At 46.7% G+C, this 18,229-nt stretch overlaps 1 protein-coding gene across 1 annotated transcript in view; it reads right to left on the bottom strand.

The window, feature by feature from the left end:
* Window positions 1-11,454, bottom strand: part of GRID1 (glutamate ionotropic receptor delta type subunit 1) — a 1,935,592-nt gene extending 1,924,138 nt beyond the window's left edge. The window contains exons 1-2 of the mRNA XM_030203368.1: window positions 11,376-11,454; window positions 8,573-8,728 (exon numbers count right to left, since the gene is read on the bottom strand). Coding sequence (XP_030059228.1) covers window positions 8,573-8,728; window positions 11,376-11,454 — 235 coding nt within the window. The remainder of the gene's footprint in view (window positions 1-8,572; window positions 8,729-11,375) is intronic.
* Between the last annotated feature and the right edge of the window lie 6,775 nt (window positions 11,455-18,229).

The following is an 18,229-nucleotide window of genomic DNA, read 5'->3' as shown; positions in this document are numbered from 1 at the left end:
AGACAAAGGCCCACAACTAAACACAGAGCTACCAACATCTTTCATAACAAACTCTGGTTTGAGTGAGCAAAACTTGCACTCATACGTTTCCTAATGGACAAGTCACTAATTTCATTACTTCCATCAAAACCAACCAAAACCCAAGCTCACTAGATCAGTCTCAGAACATATTTTCAACATGACCCAGTCGCCCACAACAACCATGGGCTTGATATTCAGGTAGCAGCAATGAGCATTTTTGCTGACTGCCACTGGCGCTAAACTCAAAAAACCTATGCCAGACCATGTCCAGGCATCAGCACCAAATTTATGGGTTTGCGGAGCTGGCTAATACATAGAGGGGCATAATCGAACGTGAACGCCCATTTGTAAAAACGTCCATCTCCGAGAACGGGTCCGTGAAGGGGCGGGCCGAACTGTATTTTCGAAAAAAAATGGACGTCCATCTTTTTTTTCGAAAATACATTGGATTAGGGCGTTTTTTGAGCTGGGCGTTTTTGTTTTTTATCGATAATCGAAACCGAAGCGTCCCAGTTCAAAAACGACCAAATCCAAGGCATTTGGTCGTGGGAGGGGCCAGCATTCGTAGTGCACTGGTCCCCCTGAGATGCCTCTATGCCAGCCTCAAATATCATACCTAGCTCCATGACAGTAGTATGCAGGTCCCCAGAGCAATTTTACTTTAGTTGGTGCTGCGCGGGACCCATGCAGAGAGGAAAAATCGGAAGAAAAAAAAAACAAGCATGCAAGTGCAGTCAGGGACGTCCAAATTAAAATATAGTAAAAGGGGGAATTGAACCAGCAACCTTTTGATTACAAGCTCAGTGCTCTAGCCAGTGCACCACTGATTAGGTGCCCTTCCCTTGCCATTAAGTCTCTCCAAGTTTCTGTCAGCCAATCACCGCTCATTTAGCTGACATCTATGTCAGCTAAACAGCGGTGATTGGCTGACAGAAACTTGGAGGGACTTAATGGAAAGGGAAGGACATCTAAGCACCTGAATAATGTGGTTCACTGGCTAGAGCACTGAGCTTGTAATCAGAAGGTTGCTGGTTTGATTCCCCCTTTTACTATCCTGGTAATTTAGATGTCCCTGACTGCATTTGCTTGTTTTTTTTTTTTTTCCTTCTGATTTTTCCTCTCTGCATGGGTCCCGCACAGCACTAACTAAACTAAAATTACTTCGGGGACCTGCATACTGCTGTTATGGAGCTGGGGATGACATTTGAGGCTGGCTTACAAGTTGGGAAAAAAGTGTTTAACATTTGGTTTTTTTTTGGTGGGAGGGGGTTAGTGACCACTGGGGGAGTCAGGGGAAGTCATCCCCGGTTCCCTCCGGTGGTCATCTGGTCATTTAGGGCACTTTTTTGGGACCTGTTCGTGAAAAAAACGGGTCCAACAAAAGTGACCTAAATTCTCTCTGAAAACGCCTTTCTTTTTTCCATTATCGGCCGAGCACGCACATCTCTGCTCAGTCGATAACCACGCCTCAGTCCCACCTTCACCACGCCTCCGACACGCCCCCATCAACTTTATGCGTTCCGGCGACGGAGTGCAGTTGGAAACGCCCAAAATCGGCTTTCGATTATACCGATTTGGGCACCCACAAGAGAAAGACGTCCATCTCCCGATTTAGGTCGGAATTTGGGCGTTTTTCTCTTTCGAAAATAAGCCTCATAGCCAGTTAAATGTGATAGTCAGCATTTAACCGGCTGTGTGTTACCACATACAAACAGGATCACCTAAAAAAACTCAGTCCTATTTATTTGGTTAACCCCTTTTATTCTCCAGGAACACCCCCAAAATTGCTGGTTTGCAGTTCAATGTTAACCAGTTATTTTCAGCAGCACTAACTGGTTAAGGGCTGCTGAAAATTAATGGTTGGCCCAGAACAAGCTATTTAACTGGCCAAGAGCCATTTCTGGCCTGTTAAATCACTTTGAATACCAACCCCCATATAGTCTAATAGCAAACTAGTCTGTACCATGATTTTAGCAACCCTGACTCTTAACACCAGTGTTCCAGCAGCATGTGTGTTGGAAGCAACAAGTCTCAGAATCCAAAACACAAACCTAAGGCATATCCATATCCTCTGCAACAAGACATATATAATCAGCAGTCATCAACCATCCATCACAGACGCTAATCAATCAACTTCCTCACCAGGAAATCCCATTGATGGATTCTGATGAAGAAAGAAGAAAGAATATAAGAAGCGACCTCCATCAACAAAGCAGGCCCTGGACTCCATGACAAGCCCTTAGAAAAAAGGTATCTCAGCATTTTTCTATACCTGCAGAGGTAAATAGACCTTATAGAAGGGGCTATGGAAGATCACGGCAGGTTCCATGCTTCCAGGTTTCAATTCATCAAAAGGACTTGGGCAGTCCCACACTGGTCTACCTCGAAGACTACCTTCCAGCAATATGACCCTTCAAACAACAGAGAATCTGCAGTTGCTGTATGAATACTCAGAACTTGCTACACTCACGTTGTTACACTGAGCTGCAGAGGGCAGCACAAACTGAAGCAACAAGATGGATACCAACACACATATTGCTGACCATTTGTTAATTACTCCCATGATTCCAAAATTGATGTACCAAATATACCCTTATTTTCCCAAGTAACTAGGACCAGTAAATTATAGTGAACAATTTATATATACATATTTATTTATAACCGTGAAAAGCGTGAACAGTCACAGAAATAGAACAATGACTTGATGCAAAAATGAAATGTTTCTGGTAGCATCAGTCAGTTCCCAGAACTGGGTCAAGTGGCCATACACCATGATCCTGGCCTAGGGCTAGCCCAAGGGTATCTGACATCCTAGGTAAACCTTCAACTGTACATCCTGTGCCTTCCCCATGGGGAGCTCTAGGCCCTATCCCCTCTCCCAGGTCATGAGCATGTCCTCTTACCCTCCTTTCCCAGGTAGCCAGCATCTTTTCGTTCCTTCCCCTCCCTTCCCCTGTGTCCAGCATCTCCACCCTGTTCCCTTTCCTTTGCCTGCCACCCTACCATCACCTAGTCCAGAAGAAGCAAAAGTAAATCAGCAGGCTTAATGGAATATCCTCTGCAGGGCCAGCCCACCACTAGTTGGGCTAGGCATCAGCCTAGGGTGACTGAATGATAAGGCAACATTAGGTGGTCACTTAGGATGCAACTTCTGGGGGGGGGGGGGGAGGAACAGCAAAGAATAGCTTGAGCATGGACCTGTGCTAGAAGGTCCCAGAACAAACCGACAATGGCTTTAAAGTTTGCTCTCCTGCCGTGTGAGGACTCATGCTGCCTCCTCCCAAATTCTGCCACCCTAGGCTGATGCCTAGTATGACTAGTAATAAGGTCAACCTTGACACTGTCAATTCCTCTGGCAGTATCTAAAAAGAATTCCAGATAACCGCTAGACATAGAATAGGCCTATCAGACAGACATCTTATTTAAATTAGCCAGAAAGGTATTCCAAACATGCAGATTCAAATGTAGTGATGCTTCCTTCTTACTAAAAAACCTGAACCCACATATTTCATCCCTGTAGATGAGCCTGCAGTCTACCAACCAGTGATTGCACCTGCTGCAGCAGCATCTTTTTGGCATGCTGGGTCCCATCCACCAGTTCTCTTAAGACAGACACCTTGTCTAAACACAAATGGAGACACCATCTCAGAGTCCAGTTAAATACTTAAGAATACTATCCTATAGATGGGACCCTCTGTCTTGCCTGCTTAATGTGAGCACCAGTTGGCTATACCACATGGATGTGGTATAGCCAACTGCAACTCTATGATTTTAGTAAGTGCATTTTTTTTCTAGTAAAAAAGGTACCGGTACTCAAATGGATGGGGTGATCACTGAGAAACCCATCACAAAATAGCCAGGCCCCCTGCAACCAGTCACAGAATCTATGACAAGGCAGAATTAGTGTGTAGAACCTCTTCACAACTTACAGAATTTCTTGCAACCAAAGGATCTTTAGGATGATATATGTTAAGGTTGATATTAACATGTAACGAGCTTAATATGAAAATGGAACTTTGCTATTAGACAGGTTCAATAATTTCCCTTAAAATACTTTCGTTGTATAACTCCATATAAGTTCATCTTGGATCAATAATTGAGGACTCGAGTGTACTTATTCTGATTTATGATTACCTCAACTTATTTTATGTAAATATTTCCTTGATGTGGTACCTTTTCTGTTCAAGTGTAATACTTGATATAATTTAAATATAGAAAGAGCCTGAGCTCTTTCATTAAAACTTGGGGACCATGGGTCAATTTAGCGGACATGGAAAAGGTGCTGGTACTCAGTACCCCCAAGTACCCCCTCAAAAACAGCCCTGATTTTAGTACAATTAGACACAGTCATCCTTTTAAAAGGGGGCTGTAAGTTTCAACATAACCAGAAGCTTATTCTTACTAACCTATTACGCGTTGCCACAGAAAGCTGAATTCACCACATGGACACCAGTCAAAAACCAAAGTAAGAAATGCAGAGGAAAGCTCCAGACAGAGTATCACAGAGTCTTTCTTTTGGATAGTGATGCAACCATGGCTACAAGGCCACCAAACTGAGAAGGGTCTAGGCCCTCAAAAAATGCTGCTACTTTGATCCACCAGTGGGTTCCAGCACATTTGCTGGCAAGGTGATTGGCTGCAGACACTACGTAGATATACCTAACTTTGCAATCTTGATGATGCAGATGGACCAATTAATATGTCTATGTATAGTTAGCATAGCTGCAACTGTTCTGAGCAAACTACAATATGGGGCTATTTCCAGAAAGGGGTGATCTGCTGAAAGCCATATATTCTCACCACATTGCTGGTCATCTGGGTAAGCCAGAAGCTCATATCCTAAGTACTCTGTGTCATATTTGTTCTCTTTCATCATAGCTGAGTCATGCTTAACCATCATAATTCTAGTTTGTAAGCAGAATCATATTGGTACAGGCTAACTGGTATCACATGGTAATGACCTACCACTGACCAGGAGGAGAAGGCACTCTCCTCTCTACACAAATGGAAAATGTGTATGTTGTTTTTTTTTCTAATCTTATCCCTGGAGGAGCATAACACACCTTCCCAGAGCTAAGTAAATGTAACCAAAGCAGATGGACTCCATCTTGCTGCTGTTCTGCCTGCAGTGTAATCAGAAAATGATCTTTGCCATCTTTGTCAGCCTGATCTGCTTTCCCACCACAGTAGTACCAACTCACATTCTCTTGCTGCTTTGTTCAGACCCAGACTCTCCAGCAATGTAACACTACTCCACTTCTAAGGAACTGACACCCTGAACCCATAGCGCTGCTCTCGCACTCCCTCACATGATAACAACAATCAAATTTTCTTCCACCATTCCTGCAGAAACATCCCAGTCACCATTGCTCATGCTCACTGGGTCTGTAGCTGCAGAGGATTAAAAGAACATGCACCCTGTGCCACAGCCAAGTCACTCAGTCCAAAACACCTGCTTAAAACCTAAAGGAAAACACACCACTGGGAAGCTGTCATAGCAGGCCAACCATTTTACTATGCAAGAGATAATTGTGGAGACAAGGTCTCCTGTCCTGACAGACCATGTGGATCAGTCTCTAACCCTGTGAGCATTCCTGCCAAAGAACCAGGTCCATGGAATGGCCCAGTCTGCAATCCAGGCTTATACAACTTGCTCCATGGTTGCATCTGTTCCTGAGGCATTCTCTTCCCCTGCTGGTGCTCTAGCAATTCTCAGTGAAGACCCATAGGCCTGAGGACCCTGGGACCTCAAGTCCACATTCACAGCTTTTTCTGCTGTGACAGGATGTCTGAAAGGACTTACTGCCAACTTCCTCTCAGCAGCTCCTGCATGCTCTAGCAAAACCAGATGGCAGCACAGTGATGGTCTTCCAGAGGTAAGTGCCCTTGAACTAAGTAGGCCATTCCTATGGGAAGGCAAGTCTGTAACCCTGGCCTTAAAAGATGTAATTTCCCTAATACAGCAGCTCAAATCCTCTATCTCCCTATCCCATCAACCAATTCTCCACCCCAACAGCCACAACAACCCTTGCAACTCGGCCTTCCATTGCCCTTCTTGGCCCGGAGTTTCTATCAGTTGCTTTGTTCCTTTACTCACCCCTGATAACATCAAACTGCAGCCACAACCACACTGTTCCACTACCCCTGTAGACACAACTTAAGGCTCTGGGCTACTCTCAGCACTTAAAGGTCCTTGAGGCTTTGGTCATATTCTGTAATGCCTCAAAATGTGCAGCTTTATAATTCATAGAGTGCTCTTGCAGAGAAAGCTTTTCTTACAGCCCCAGATACCAGCCATCAAAAGCATCTCCTCAGGCTTGCCACAGTGACCCACCCTCTGATGCCAAGGACTACTCCCATCCTATTTTGCCAAAGATTCCATCGTCTGCTCCTAGTCACCCCTAAACCCAGGGCTGTTCTCTCATCCTTGCAAGTCTCATGAACATCTCTCATTCACCATTACACCAGTAAACCAACCTAACTGCAACTGCAATCTACTCGTTGGCTAATGGTGAGAAGTCAGGGACCTTCCACTCTTTATAACCATCTAAAGGATTGCCCTTTTCCTTACTTCTCTACAGCTTATCCTCCATCCTAAAGTACAGGGAAGCCCTCTGTATGATTCGAAGCCATGCATTTGCACAGGCCCAAATTTTGTGCTTCCCATTCCCCTCCGCCTCCCATTGACTGCCAAGCTAGGTAGTACAAGGCTGAGCCAAAAACTCATATAGGGAAACCCTGCACCTGTCCCCATCTGCCCATGCAGAAAAATATTTGATTTCTTGTATGGCCTGTTTTGCTTCCTATATTAAAAAAAAAACAACTTTTAAAAACTTATTCCACATTTTACAATTCAGCAATGTATTCAGTGACTCATCTGTAGAAGTTACATGTGTGTACAGTTGTGGTTCCTATAGAATGCTGTATGCTACATATTTTGGCCACTCACAAATTGTTAAGTGGCATATTTACTTATGAAACTGTCAGTCATGTGCATTCTTACAAACATATAGGTACGAGTTCACTTTCACCTCCTACACCCTTCTGCTCCTCATATGTACACACCCTGCAATACCATTTACCCTAGCTATTAAAAATGGAACTGTTTCAGGATGGAGCATAATCAGCCTTCTGACGTCAACAAGCACTTATGTTCAGATTGTTTCAAAACTTCTGCAAGACAGTAGGAGCTTTCTCCTATTGCAGCCCTGCTGAACACTTCTGTTGACCTGCAAAGGTAATGGCTTTGTGAACTGGTGGTTAACAAAACAGAAACAAAGCACAGATCAAAGCCAAACATCATCCCTGATTTAAATACCTCATTGCAAAGGAGAAAGCTTTAGCAAATTGTAAGCTACAAAACCATAAAGCTCCTAATCAAACACTAATTGCTTGCTTTTGTTTTGTGAGGGAAGAACATAATCGAGTCCCTTTTATTAATCTAATTATTAGGCTCGGAAAAAATAGCAAAAACACTGCTATTTGTATTAGAAATATTTTAATTGCCCTTTCCAAGAGTCAATGCAGGCTGCAGGGTTTTCTGCACCAAGAGCTATTCACACCTTCATAAACCTGAACCAACCTTCAGCCCAACATGCAGCATTTTGTTTTTTTTACACAAAATGACCTTGAGGCATCTTTTCAACTTGTTGCATTACAAATCAATAGGAGGAGGCTACACCACATTCAAGGTTTCTATAGAAAACAACAACAACAAAAAATGTTTACATGATTTACCCAGGTTCTAGTCCTTGTCCCATGTACAAGTTCTTAAAAACTCATTAAAAATCACATGCATACCTTTCATTGCCAACCCATTTAATTCCTATACTGCCACTGTAGCATCACGAATCAAGGACTGCCTATTCTAACGGAGGACTGTATCTAAAGCCTTTGTCTTTTCTGGAAGACAAATTAGAACAACCTTTTCTATTATGCCACTAATAGAAAAAAAAATCCTCAAAATAAAAAGCTTCAGATGCTGATTCGTCCTTTTGATCTTTCTTTTCTTTCCTTGTAAAACAGCGCCAACCTTCGGCTGTGAGAAACTTTCAACCACAGGACTATGCCAGGGAAAAGAATAAAAAAAGCTTCCCTGATACAATGACTGCTTTGTCAATCATTACACTGCAACAATTTCTTCCTATATCTTTAGAGTCAGTCCTTTCCACTGTCTCTGCAGCTGTGAAATCCCCAGCAGACGAAGTCCCTTAAAGGCTAAGTAGGTATGAATTCAAGCAGTGAGACTGTCAGGTGTAAAATGCAACTTATTTAATCCCCCTCCAAAGAAGCTTGCATGATTTTGTTTCCTATGCAGTTGCAAAAAAAAAAAAAAAAAAAACCTGCTTATCAGAGCTACTTTGATTAAAAATCTGGATTTTGACCATTCACATCTGTCGGTCTCTGTGAAAGGGAGGAGGGGACAGAAAAGAAAATGGATGGGACAGAAAGAAGCTTTGCTGTGCATCTGATGTACATGATTTTTAAAAGTTCCACTTTCTGTAAAACACTTCAATAATAATTCCAGAAAAACCACCTCATCATCACTTACCTTCTTGCACTGCCTGAAAGGGGTTGTTTGCTTCTATCAACTTGATGGAATAGGTGATTTTTTCACTTTGTAATATGTCGTCATTGAGACTCAGATCCGACACAGCCAGTTGAAAAACTTCGTCATCCTTGGATGCATTTTCTTCAAAAATGGCACCTGTTGTGGAGAACACCATTAGATTTCCACATTCACCATGACTGCTTCCAGGGGACACAACATCAGAACGGAAGGGTCAATGTGTCTGGGGGCACAGCAGGGATGGGGGGGGGGAATCATTCAGCTGCAATTCTTAACTGACCAGAGCATCTCTAATCCTTCAGCTTCTGAAATCCAATTCAGTACTCCAACTGTTCCCCCCCCCCCCCCCCCCCCCGCTCTGTGACAATTACAGCTCTCGGATTATTTGACACCAATGTGGTAGTTACTTTCATAGCATAAGTCCATCATAGTCATTCAAACTCAGACAGTACTAGCAACAAGCAATGACCTCCCCTCTGTGCCCTACAAAATTTGAGCTGTACATAGTAGGCATCAAGGGAAGTTAAAATAACAGGTATCTCTCTACCTCTTCCCACAGAGAGTAAATTTTCAACAACAACAAAAAACAACAACCACACGTGCCAGCTACCTGAAGGCTGGTTTTGCTTTCTCAGTGCAGAGGCTAACACAAACTATGTATCCCCATCACAATCACATCACTTCATAGCCAGTCCTTGATTACTGAATTGATTCTTAACAAAATATCCCCTAACTGCATTGGCTCTGCGGTCAAATTGAAAAACATTGTGTCTTATAAACTGATCCCATTCTCTGGGTTTTGTGTTTGTTTTGTTTGTTTTTTTTAACTCTGCTGTTGCAATATTTTGTTGCTCAGCAGCTGCGATTTAAGGATGAACGTCCCTGATTATTATCTTAAAGGCAGCTTAAGCTGAGAAAAAAAATTAGAGGGCATGTATTTTGAAATAAAATATGGATTGTTTTATCTTACCCCAACTATTAATATTTCCAAGGGGGCTGGTCGTTGCTCAGATTTGCAAAAAATGGGTTTTCAGATATGTCATTTGAAAAGCCAAAAAAAAAAAAAAAAGCTGAGAACCAGCAATTTGCACTCCCATAATTCATCTAAAACTGGTAAAGCAGGAGCCAGAGGAACATACTCTCTCGTGGACATATTCCATGTTTAGAATGCAAATAATATAATTCAAAAAGTCCCATTATGTGGGTGGAGGGCCGGAATCCAGGCCCACATTTTTGTGTTACAACTTTGCTAATGTGGGCACATAAGCTGGAGCTCCGGGAGAAGGGCTCAAAAGGATATTTTGTTTATTGCAATGATAATGTGGTATTTATCCGGATATCCCTCTGCAAGAAGAAACTGTTGACAGGCTTTCTTGTTCCACCAGTCTCCAGGTTGTAGCTTGGAAACCAAGACCGAACGCCCAATTGAGTGACAGGTGGAGATGAATTACTGTTTCCCTTGAAGAGAAAGTCCCCATGAAAGCCCCTCACAGCTAGTAAAACAGAAAGTCACTGTGCAGCAGTTTCCTAACACCGTGTTCAGAGCAAATACTGGGTTTCTTCTAATGGATCTGCAATGCTGTGGGCTCTGGCTGGCTCACTACTCAATGGCTTCCAATTTCTCCGAGGCTACAGAGAAACTCCTACACTAGTTCTACCAACATAGTCACCTATACCTGCGTTTCCCCTTATTATCTTTCACACAAAATTTTTAAAAAGAGGGATTAGAGAGAGCAACAACCTTTTCACTCCTCCACAAACAGGCATACACTACTTGTCTATCTCACGCACGCCTCATGCTATCCATATTGTCATCATTCAGCATGATCTATTAAATACCTCCTGTTCCATAAAGCACTATTACCAAGACTGTTTCAATCTGAGGTCTAGCCTAAACTACAGATCTGAATCTTTTCCTCCTGTGTCGCTTCGTTCCCGTTAAGTATTGCAGGCTGCATCTTTTAACTATGAAGAGACTGGTTATCCTATCCCCCAGGACTCGTTTTCAATATCAGTCCACCTAGGTTCATGATTATTTTGCCTTTGTCCCATCGTTTGATTTCCGTGGGTTATCTTTACAACTCCTAGCAACAATACCATTTTTTTTCACCGTCTCCTAGAATCGTGTTCATTCCATCCATCAGTGAGACATAAAAGTTCATACTGGCTTACTGGTACATTCTGATCTCAGCTTCCCATTCTGCACGACAGTACGATCCCTGCTCCCAGCAGCAAATCTGGGCGCTTTCCCTCTCCAAGAAGCTGCAATACCTTCTGATAAAAAGGAATGTAATAGAACCCTATTCGAGACGTGATCACAGCATCCTACTATAAACCTCACTTTCTCTATCCTTTTTGCATTGTCTTAATGTTTATTAATAAATTCATATAGGTGCTACCCCACTCTTAAAGCTGATTTTACCTAAGTTCCCCAGCTAAAGGGCACATTCTTTTCCATGCTTCGTTCTTCACCTTACAAACAAACAAGTTTACACACAGCTTTCGCGCACAGAAAACAGCACAGCAACATGCTAACAGCCTAGCAGCATAGATTTTTCTTTCATGGATTATTCCTGACATGCTGATTACATTAAGTTGAATTGGTTTCCCCATCTAACTTTGGCAGTGTGAAGGTTCATTTTCTTCTTTCTGAGTTACGCTTTCCCTGCTCCACGTCACTAAAGGTGTTTTTTCTGATTTCATTTTTTTTTTGTTTCTTTACAAACACAGAAATCTTTGCTTTATTATATTGCCAGTTATTATCCATGCCGGGTTCTTTCCTTACCAATGTGGATGATGGAGTCCGCCCGCACTGAAACGCACTGAAATATCCAGGGGAGAAGACAGAGCATCAACACTTCCATTTCCAGCCTTTCGCACAGCACATCAGCACGGATTTGGTGGTGGTACGGGAGAAGGGAATAAAAAGATGATGATGATTTCCAACACACAGAAAGGCAGAGTGAAAAAGCCAGCAAGGAAAAAAAAGGGCAGGGAAAAATCAATCCTGAGATCTGTATGATTTTATGCTCAGACAGGGACCGGCATAGACTTCCAGCGCTCTCCTGCACTATGTGTGTCTGAAACCCAACAAACAGCAAACTGCAGAGCATCCCCCTCCCCCTGTACCACGTGATTGCAGAGCCTCGCCACTCAATATTGGGAGCCTAGGGTTTACCCGAGGTGTATTTTAACATGTAGCTCTCTCTACAACTCAGATCCCTGCTTCTCCCTCTAGTGCTTTTATGTACAGATTGACTTCGCTGGCTCACCCTCCCCCTGTTTACTTTCTCCCCTTCACGCCTGAAGGCTTCTAAATGTGAATTGTCGGAAAGGTTTGAGAAAGGGGAGGTGGGTCAAGAGCAGGGCTGGTGTGAGGGTGTTAGGCATCCCAGGCACACCTGCAGCCATTTGCTTCCCCCTCCCCCATTTTAAACCATCCACCAAGATGGTTCTGAACATTAAACTCTACAATCATAACCTCCAGTACCTTCCCAGAAAAATCCTGTAAATGCACAAATAGGATGGACACTGGAAGGGATATTTCCCAAACCTATTTAGGTGGGTAAAGAATGATTCCCCTGGGTAATAGTGATTGTTAAAATTTGCCCAACCTGAAAGCAGCAAAATCTTTGTACAGACGGCAAAGAGATGGGGGTGCAGAGTGGAGAATCTGGTTCCAAGGTACAGAGAGAGGGAAAGGAAATGCCCGAGAGCCTGTCTCGAGGGGCCCAGTTAAACATGGGCTGGACCTGTTCGGGAAGGCTCAGGCAGGAGGAAAGGTAGGGGGTGGTGATCTTACATCCAGCGGGCTTGGGATCACAGGCTATTGGATAGGTTAAAGGATGTATGCCTGCCCCTGAACCTATCTGGAGCAGGGATTGGAGGGGATGTGGGAGAGCTGTAAATTAATAAATGCTGGCCCTCTCCGAGGCTCAGGGCAGTTCCTGATCCTCGGAGGAGGCTTTGCAGAATGGCATCTGGTTCGGGAGCTACAGAGGAAGAGGCCATGCCGGCAGAGGTTTCCCTCTGCGCTAGTGACTACTGGGAAGGGGGCAGTGGCGTACCAAGGGGGGGGCGGTGGGGGCGGTCCGCCCCGGGTGCATGCTGCTGGGGGGGTGCCGTGGCGCGTGCCTGTTGCCCTGTCTCTGAGTTCGCAATTCGCATGTGTTCACTGCTCCCTCTGAGTCTGCCCCAGAACAGGTTACTTCCTGTTCCGGCGCAGACTCAGAGGGAGCAGTGAACACATGCGAATTGCGAACTCGGAGACAAGCCAACAGGTACGCGCCGCGGCACCCCCCCCCCCCAGCGGCGTGCACCCGGGGGGGTGTCATTTCACCAGGGGGGTCACGCTACACCCGGGGGGGGGGGTGCATCGGCGATCCGCCCCGGGTGTCAGCCAGCGTCAGAACGCCACTGGATGGGGATGAGAGTCCAGAACTGGTGGGTGTGAGGAAACCGCCAGCTCTTCTCTTCTCCTGTAGGGCGAAGGAGTTTGCATGGTCGGTGATTGCAGCTGATGCTGCACTGGGCGCTGGCAAGAAGCATCGGGCAAAAACTTCTGCCAGGCCCAGCAAGCAGGGGGTGAGTTTGGGGTCAAGGGGATCGTTGGCTGGGTTGGTCTTGGCAGAGTCTATTTTGGCTCCTCTCCGCCCTCCTGTTGCATCCGCTGGGACTCCTCGGGGGGGGGGGGGGGGGGGAGAGGATGGCTGGTCTTCCAGCAGGGGCATCTGGTGGCATGGCCTGTTTGTCTCCCATGGGCTCTCTGCACACTGGGGGACTGGGGAGGGAGGGTTCAGCTGAGATTCTCAGCCACTCAACTCTGCCTGCCTGTCCTGTTCCGGGGTGTTCTGCAGGGGGTTTCCCTCCTAGCATTGGCAGGCCCTTCCGGAAAATACTAAAAGTCACCCTGTTTAAAAAGGCATACCCTCCCGATCCAACTTAAATGCCTGACCTCGGCTACACAAGAAAACTAAAGCACGCACTGAACATAACACTACTCTTCCGCTCTACGATTCTTATTGTGGCTCCGCCATATGAACTTATCTTACCACTACATCACATTGTATTTGTTCACACCGGAATCGGTAAGCACCTTTCCGGTACTATGTAAGCCACGTTGAGCCTGCAAATAGGTGGGAAAATGTGGGATACAAATGTAAGAAATAAATAAATAAAATTTTTGTGGGGTCCTTGGAAGGCATATGGTTGGCCCTCTTGGGCGGCATCTGCCGCCCTTGCTCCCGGCACCCTCCTGGGCTGGTTGGCCCCCATTGCTGGACGTGCATTGGTCTTTCCCAGGGTCCCCCAGGGGAGGAGAGGGGCATCCCGGGGGCCCGGGGCTGGTCCTGCTGCTGCCCCCTTTTTGTCTTTGCAGGTGCAGGGCTCTTGGGAGTGTGCAGAACCAGTATCTAGCGTGAGTGGGCATGTGGAGCCCCGGATGGTAGGACTGGACCCTGCATCTGTGGTGACCTGTTCCAGCAGGATAATGGAAGCGGGTCTCATTCGAGCTCCGCCCATCATGGACATAGCAGTGCATCTGGAGAGATCATCTGGAGATGGCCCTGCTGTGGTCTTGGGGACTTCCACGGCAGGTGCTGGAGCTGAAGGATCGGGTAATAGACCTTCTCCTCAGGCGTGGGACCAGGGTGCTCAGTGGAAAAAAGGGGGGAAAGGAAAGCGGCATAGGACTTCTTCCTCCTCTTCCACATCCTCCTCTTCTTCTTTTTCCGCAGGTGTATCCCTTCCTGCGGGGTCAGCGGCGGCCGATGGAGAGGTGTCTAGAGGCCCACCCGCCTTGGTGGCCCTTTCTGAGTTATGAGGGCAGGTCCCGCGCTCGTTGCATAGGAAAATTATGCGGAGAAAGTGTATTGATTTATTTAAGTTGCTGGAGGGTAGGGAGTGCAGGAAGGCTAAGAAGAAGGATAAGAATCAAGCCAAGAGTGCGAGGGAGCGCAAAGTGGCAAAAATGGTGGTTAATTGGATGCAATCCTTTCAGCGCTTGGCCAGTGTCTGGGGACGCCAGGACCCGGGCCACTATGGCCTTTTGTTGGCATACATGGATACAGTACTGGACACCTTTCAGCAGTTTGGCGGTGGTCATGGTTGAATTACGACGAAGCGTTTAGGGACAAAATGGAGGAGAACCTCCATATGTCCTGGGGGATGCAGGATGTCTACTTGTGGTTGATACACATGGCTCCACAGTCATCCACAGTAGGAGTGGGGGGGGGGGGCGGACAAGGTGGGGCTTGCCCCTGCAACAATGGCCAGGTCCTTTTGTGTCTCAGTTGTGGGGGTAGTGCCCCAGGGCAGGATCAGCTAGCTTCCTCTTCCAAGGTTTGTTGGCGGTTTAACAGGTTATCGTGTCACGTTCCAGACTGCAGGTTTTGACACATCTGTTCCACCTGTGGACAAGGACATGCTGCGGCAAAATGTCCGAAGAAGAGGGTGGGAGAACTGTCCACTGGAAAACCGTAATTGGTTTCGCTGGGACCTTACACCGGTGAGGGTCGATGCGATGCTGCCATGAATCCATCGGTACCCAGTTAGAGAGGCTGCAGAGGTACTAGGGAGGGGATTCACAGAAAGTTTTGTCATTCCATTCCAGGGTCAGTTGGTCAACAACTGGGTTGACAACTCGGTGTCTACCACTCGGCTGCAGGAGGTGGTGAGGCGGAAACTGTCGGAGGAGATCGAGTTGGGCAGGATTGCTGGCCCATTCGATTGTCAACCTTCCATTTTTTTATATTCTGTCCTTTGGCGGTCATACCTTAAAAAACACCTGAAAATTCCATCTCATTCAGTACATCTCATACCCAATGGGTCACTCTGTAAATGCGGGCATTCCCAAGGAATTCTGCTTGGTGAAATACACGTCCTTTGACAGTGCAGTGCATCTGGTACACCAATGTGGAGTGGGGGTGCAGTTGCTAAGGTGGATATCGAGGCTGCCTTTTAGCTATTTCCTGTCCACCCTTCCTCATTTCTGTTGCTGGGTTTCCATTTTGAGGGATCATTCTACTTTGACAGATGTATGCCAATAGAATGTTCAGTTTCCTTTGCTTATTTTGAGCGGTTCAGCCCTTTTGTACAGTGGGTGACTGCATGGAGGTCCAGGCTCGACAGTCCGATGCACTATTTGGATGATTTTCTCTTCATTGGGGAGTCAGACGGTGCGGATTGTGGCCATTTGCTGAGTGTGCTCATATCGGTTGCGGGAGAGTTTGGCGTCCCTTTGGCCTCTGACATAATGGAGGGCCCCATCTTGGTGTTAATCTTCCTGGGCATCGAAATTGATGCTCTGCGAATGGTTACCTGCCTGCCACAGGAGAAGGTCGCACAGTTGGAAGATCAGATTATGGCAGTATTACGGACCCGCAAGGTTCCCTTACATTCTGTGCAGTCTCTTGTGGGGATCCTTAATTTCGCATGTCGGGTCATCCAGATGGTTGTGCCTTTTCTCAATGCCTGGCTTTTGCAATGTATGGGGTTAAAAAATCGCATCATTTTGTGCATTTATCTGCAGTGGTTTGGCGTGATCTGTGTATGTGGTTGAAGTTTCTGTCATCTTTCAATGGTACTTTGGCGCTTCAGAGCGCAGAAGTGTCCAATGTGGGCCTATTTTTTTTACAGATGCAGCAGGAGGCTTGGGTTTAGGGGTGTACTGTGCAAGCTGTTGGTCAGACCCATGGCTGGACAGTTGGAAAGCGTCCGGGTTTACGAAGAATATTACTTTTTTGGAACTCTTTCCATTTGTGGTAGCTTGTGAATGCAGAATAAAAGTATCCTTGTGTGGTGCAACAATCAGGGCGTGGTGGAGGTGGTGAACAAACAGGTTGTGCATTGTTTGTTGGTGAACTCCTTGATTAGGGAATTGGTCCTGCGTTGTCTGAGGCTGAATGTACACTTTCGGGCTAGGCATGTATGGGGATTTCCAATTGACTGGCTGATTCTCTTTCTCATTTTCAATTTCAGACCTTTCGGGCTCTCGCACCAGAGGTGAACGAGGAGGGACAGCCAATGCCGGCACATCTTTTGTGGCTAGGAGACCTGAGGTGTGGAAGATGCTGAGAGCCTCAGTCACACCTGCCACTTGGTCAGCGTATATGTACAGTTATAATAGGGTGACCAGCTATCTCAGGAGCGAAGGTTGGACTTCGGGTCGGGTATCTGACAAGCTGTTATCTGTGTACATTGCGCATGCCAAGGCAAGTGGCAGTTCTTGGAGCACTGTGTCTAGTAATTTAGCAGGTTTTGCCTTTTTTAGCAAAACGTTTGGCTGGGGACAGCCGTTCTCAGGTTAGAGCAGATCAGGCCTTCTGGTGCTGGATGCTCATTGGCCAATTACTCACAGCCTGCTAGTGCGCCTTTTGCAGGTCGTCTCACGTGTGACCTTTTCTGCTTGTGAGACGAGTCTCTTCCAAGTGGCCTTTGCATTGGCCTTTTATGGGGCCTTCCGGGTGGGTGAGCTTATGGAAAGCCAGTGGCGTTCCTAGGGTGGCTGACACCCGGGGCGGATCGCCTATGCGCCCCCTCCCCCCGGGTGTAGCGCCCCCCCCCCCCAGTGAAATGACACCCCCCCGGGCGCATTTTTACCTGCTGGGGGGGGTGCCACGCGCCTGTCGGCTCCGCTCGTTCCATGCTCCCTCTGCCCTGGAACAGGAAGTAACTGTTCCGGGGCAGTGGGAGCATGGAACGAGCGGAGCCGACAGGCGCGTGGCACCCCCCCCAGCAGCGTGCACCCGGGGTGGACCGCATCCACCGCCCCCCCTAGGAACGCCACTTTGGAAAGCTCCAGGACAGTTGCTGTGTCGACAGTGCTGTTGCAGGAGAATGTCTGTATAAAAGGTTTTGTGCTGCGCATTTGGCTGTTGCAATCAAAAACTGATCAGAGGGGTGCGGAGAGCACCACTGTGTTGAAGCAGGCCCCGGGTACGATCACCTGTCCAGTGTCCTTGTTGGAAGCATATTTGGAGATCCACTGCCAAGGTTCTCGCTCCTTGGTAGTGCATGCTGATGGCTCGGCTTTATCAAAGTATCAGTTTGCAGCTGTTTTGCACAAATGTCTCGTCAGTGCGGTGGAAGATCCAGGTCAGTTTGGCGCTCACTCTTTCCACATTGGGACTGTGACCAGTGCATGCCAGGTGGGCTTAGGGTCAGAAGCCATCTAGAGTATCGGCAGGTGGATGTCCAAGGCCTACCGGGGTTATATTAGGCCTTCCTGAGGGAGTGCCTGGAGCGATGACTTTCCGCTCTGCTTGGGGTGCTGTATGGGTCCTGGCTCATCCCTGTTCTATTGCCTTTCTCCTGTCATTCTGGCTGTCTAGTCTCTTGAGGGGGCTGTTGTGTGTCCTTGCTCTCCCATCTTGATTGTTGCCCTTCTAGATGCTGTTGGCTTAATATGCTTGATCTAGATTATTGGCCACTCTTTTGTCCATTGGCTAGATGCAGAGCTGCACGGCCTCCCAGAGGGATTCATCTGGGCCTGGCGTGGCGAGGGATTCATATATCCTGGTTGGGAGAGTGTGGAATGCACTGGTGTCAACTTCTGCTCTGCTGTACCAGCTGCACAACAAACCTCAACACCCTCAGATATTAATCATTCATTTGGGGGGATACGATGCAGACAGCTGGATG

Source organism: Microcaecilia unicolor, chromosome 5, assembly GCF_901765095.1.
Source record: "Microcaecilia unicolor chromosome 5, aMicUni1.1, whole genome shotgun sequence".
Classification (NCBI taxonomy): Eukaryota; Metazoa; Chordata; class Amphibia; order Gymnophiona; family Siphonopidae; genus Microcaecilia; species Microcaecilia unicolor.
The sequence above is the reverse complement of the archived record's forward strand: the minus strand, read 5'-3'. Positions and strand labels throughout refer to the sequence as shown.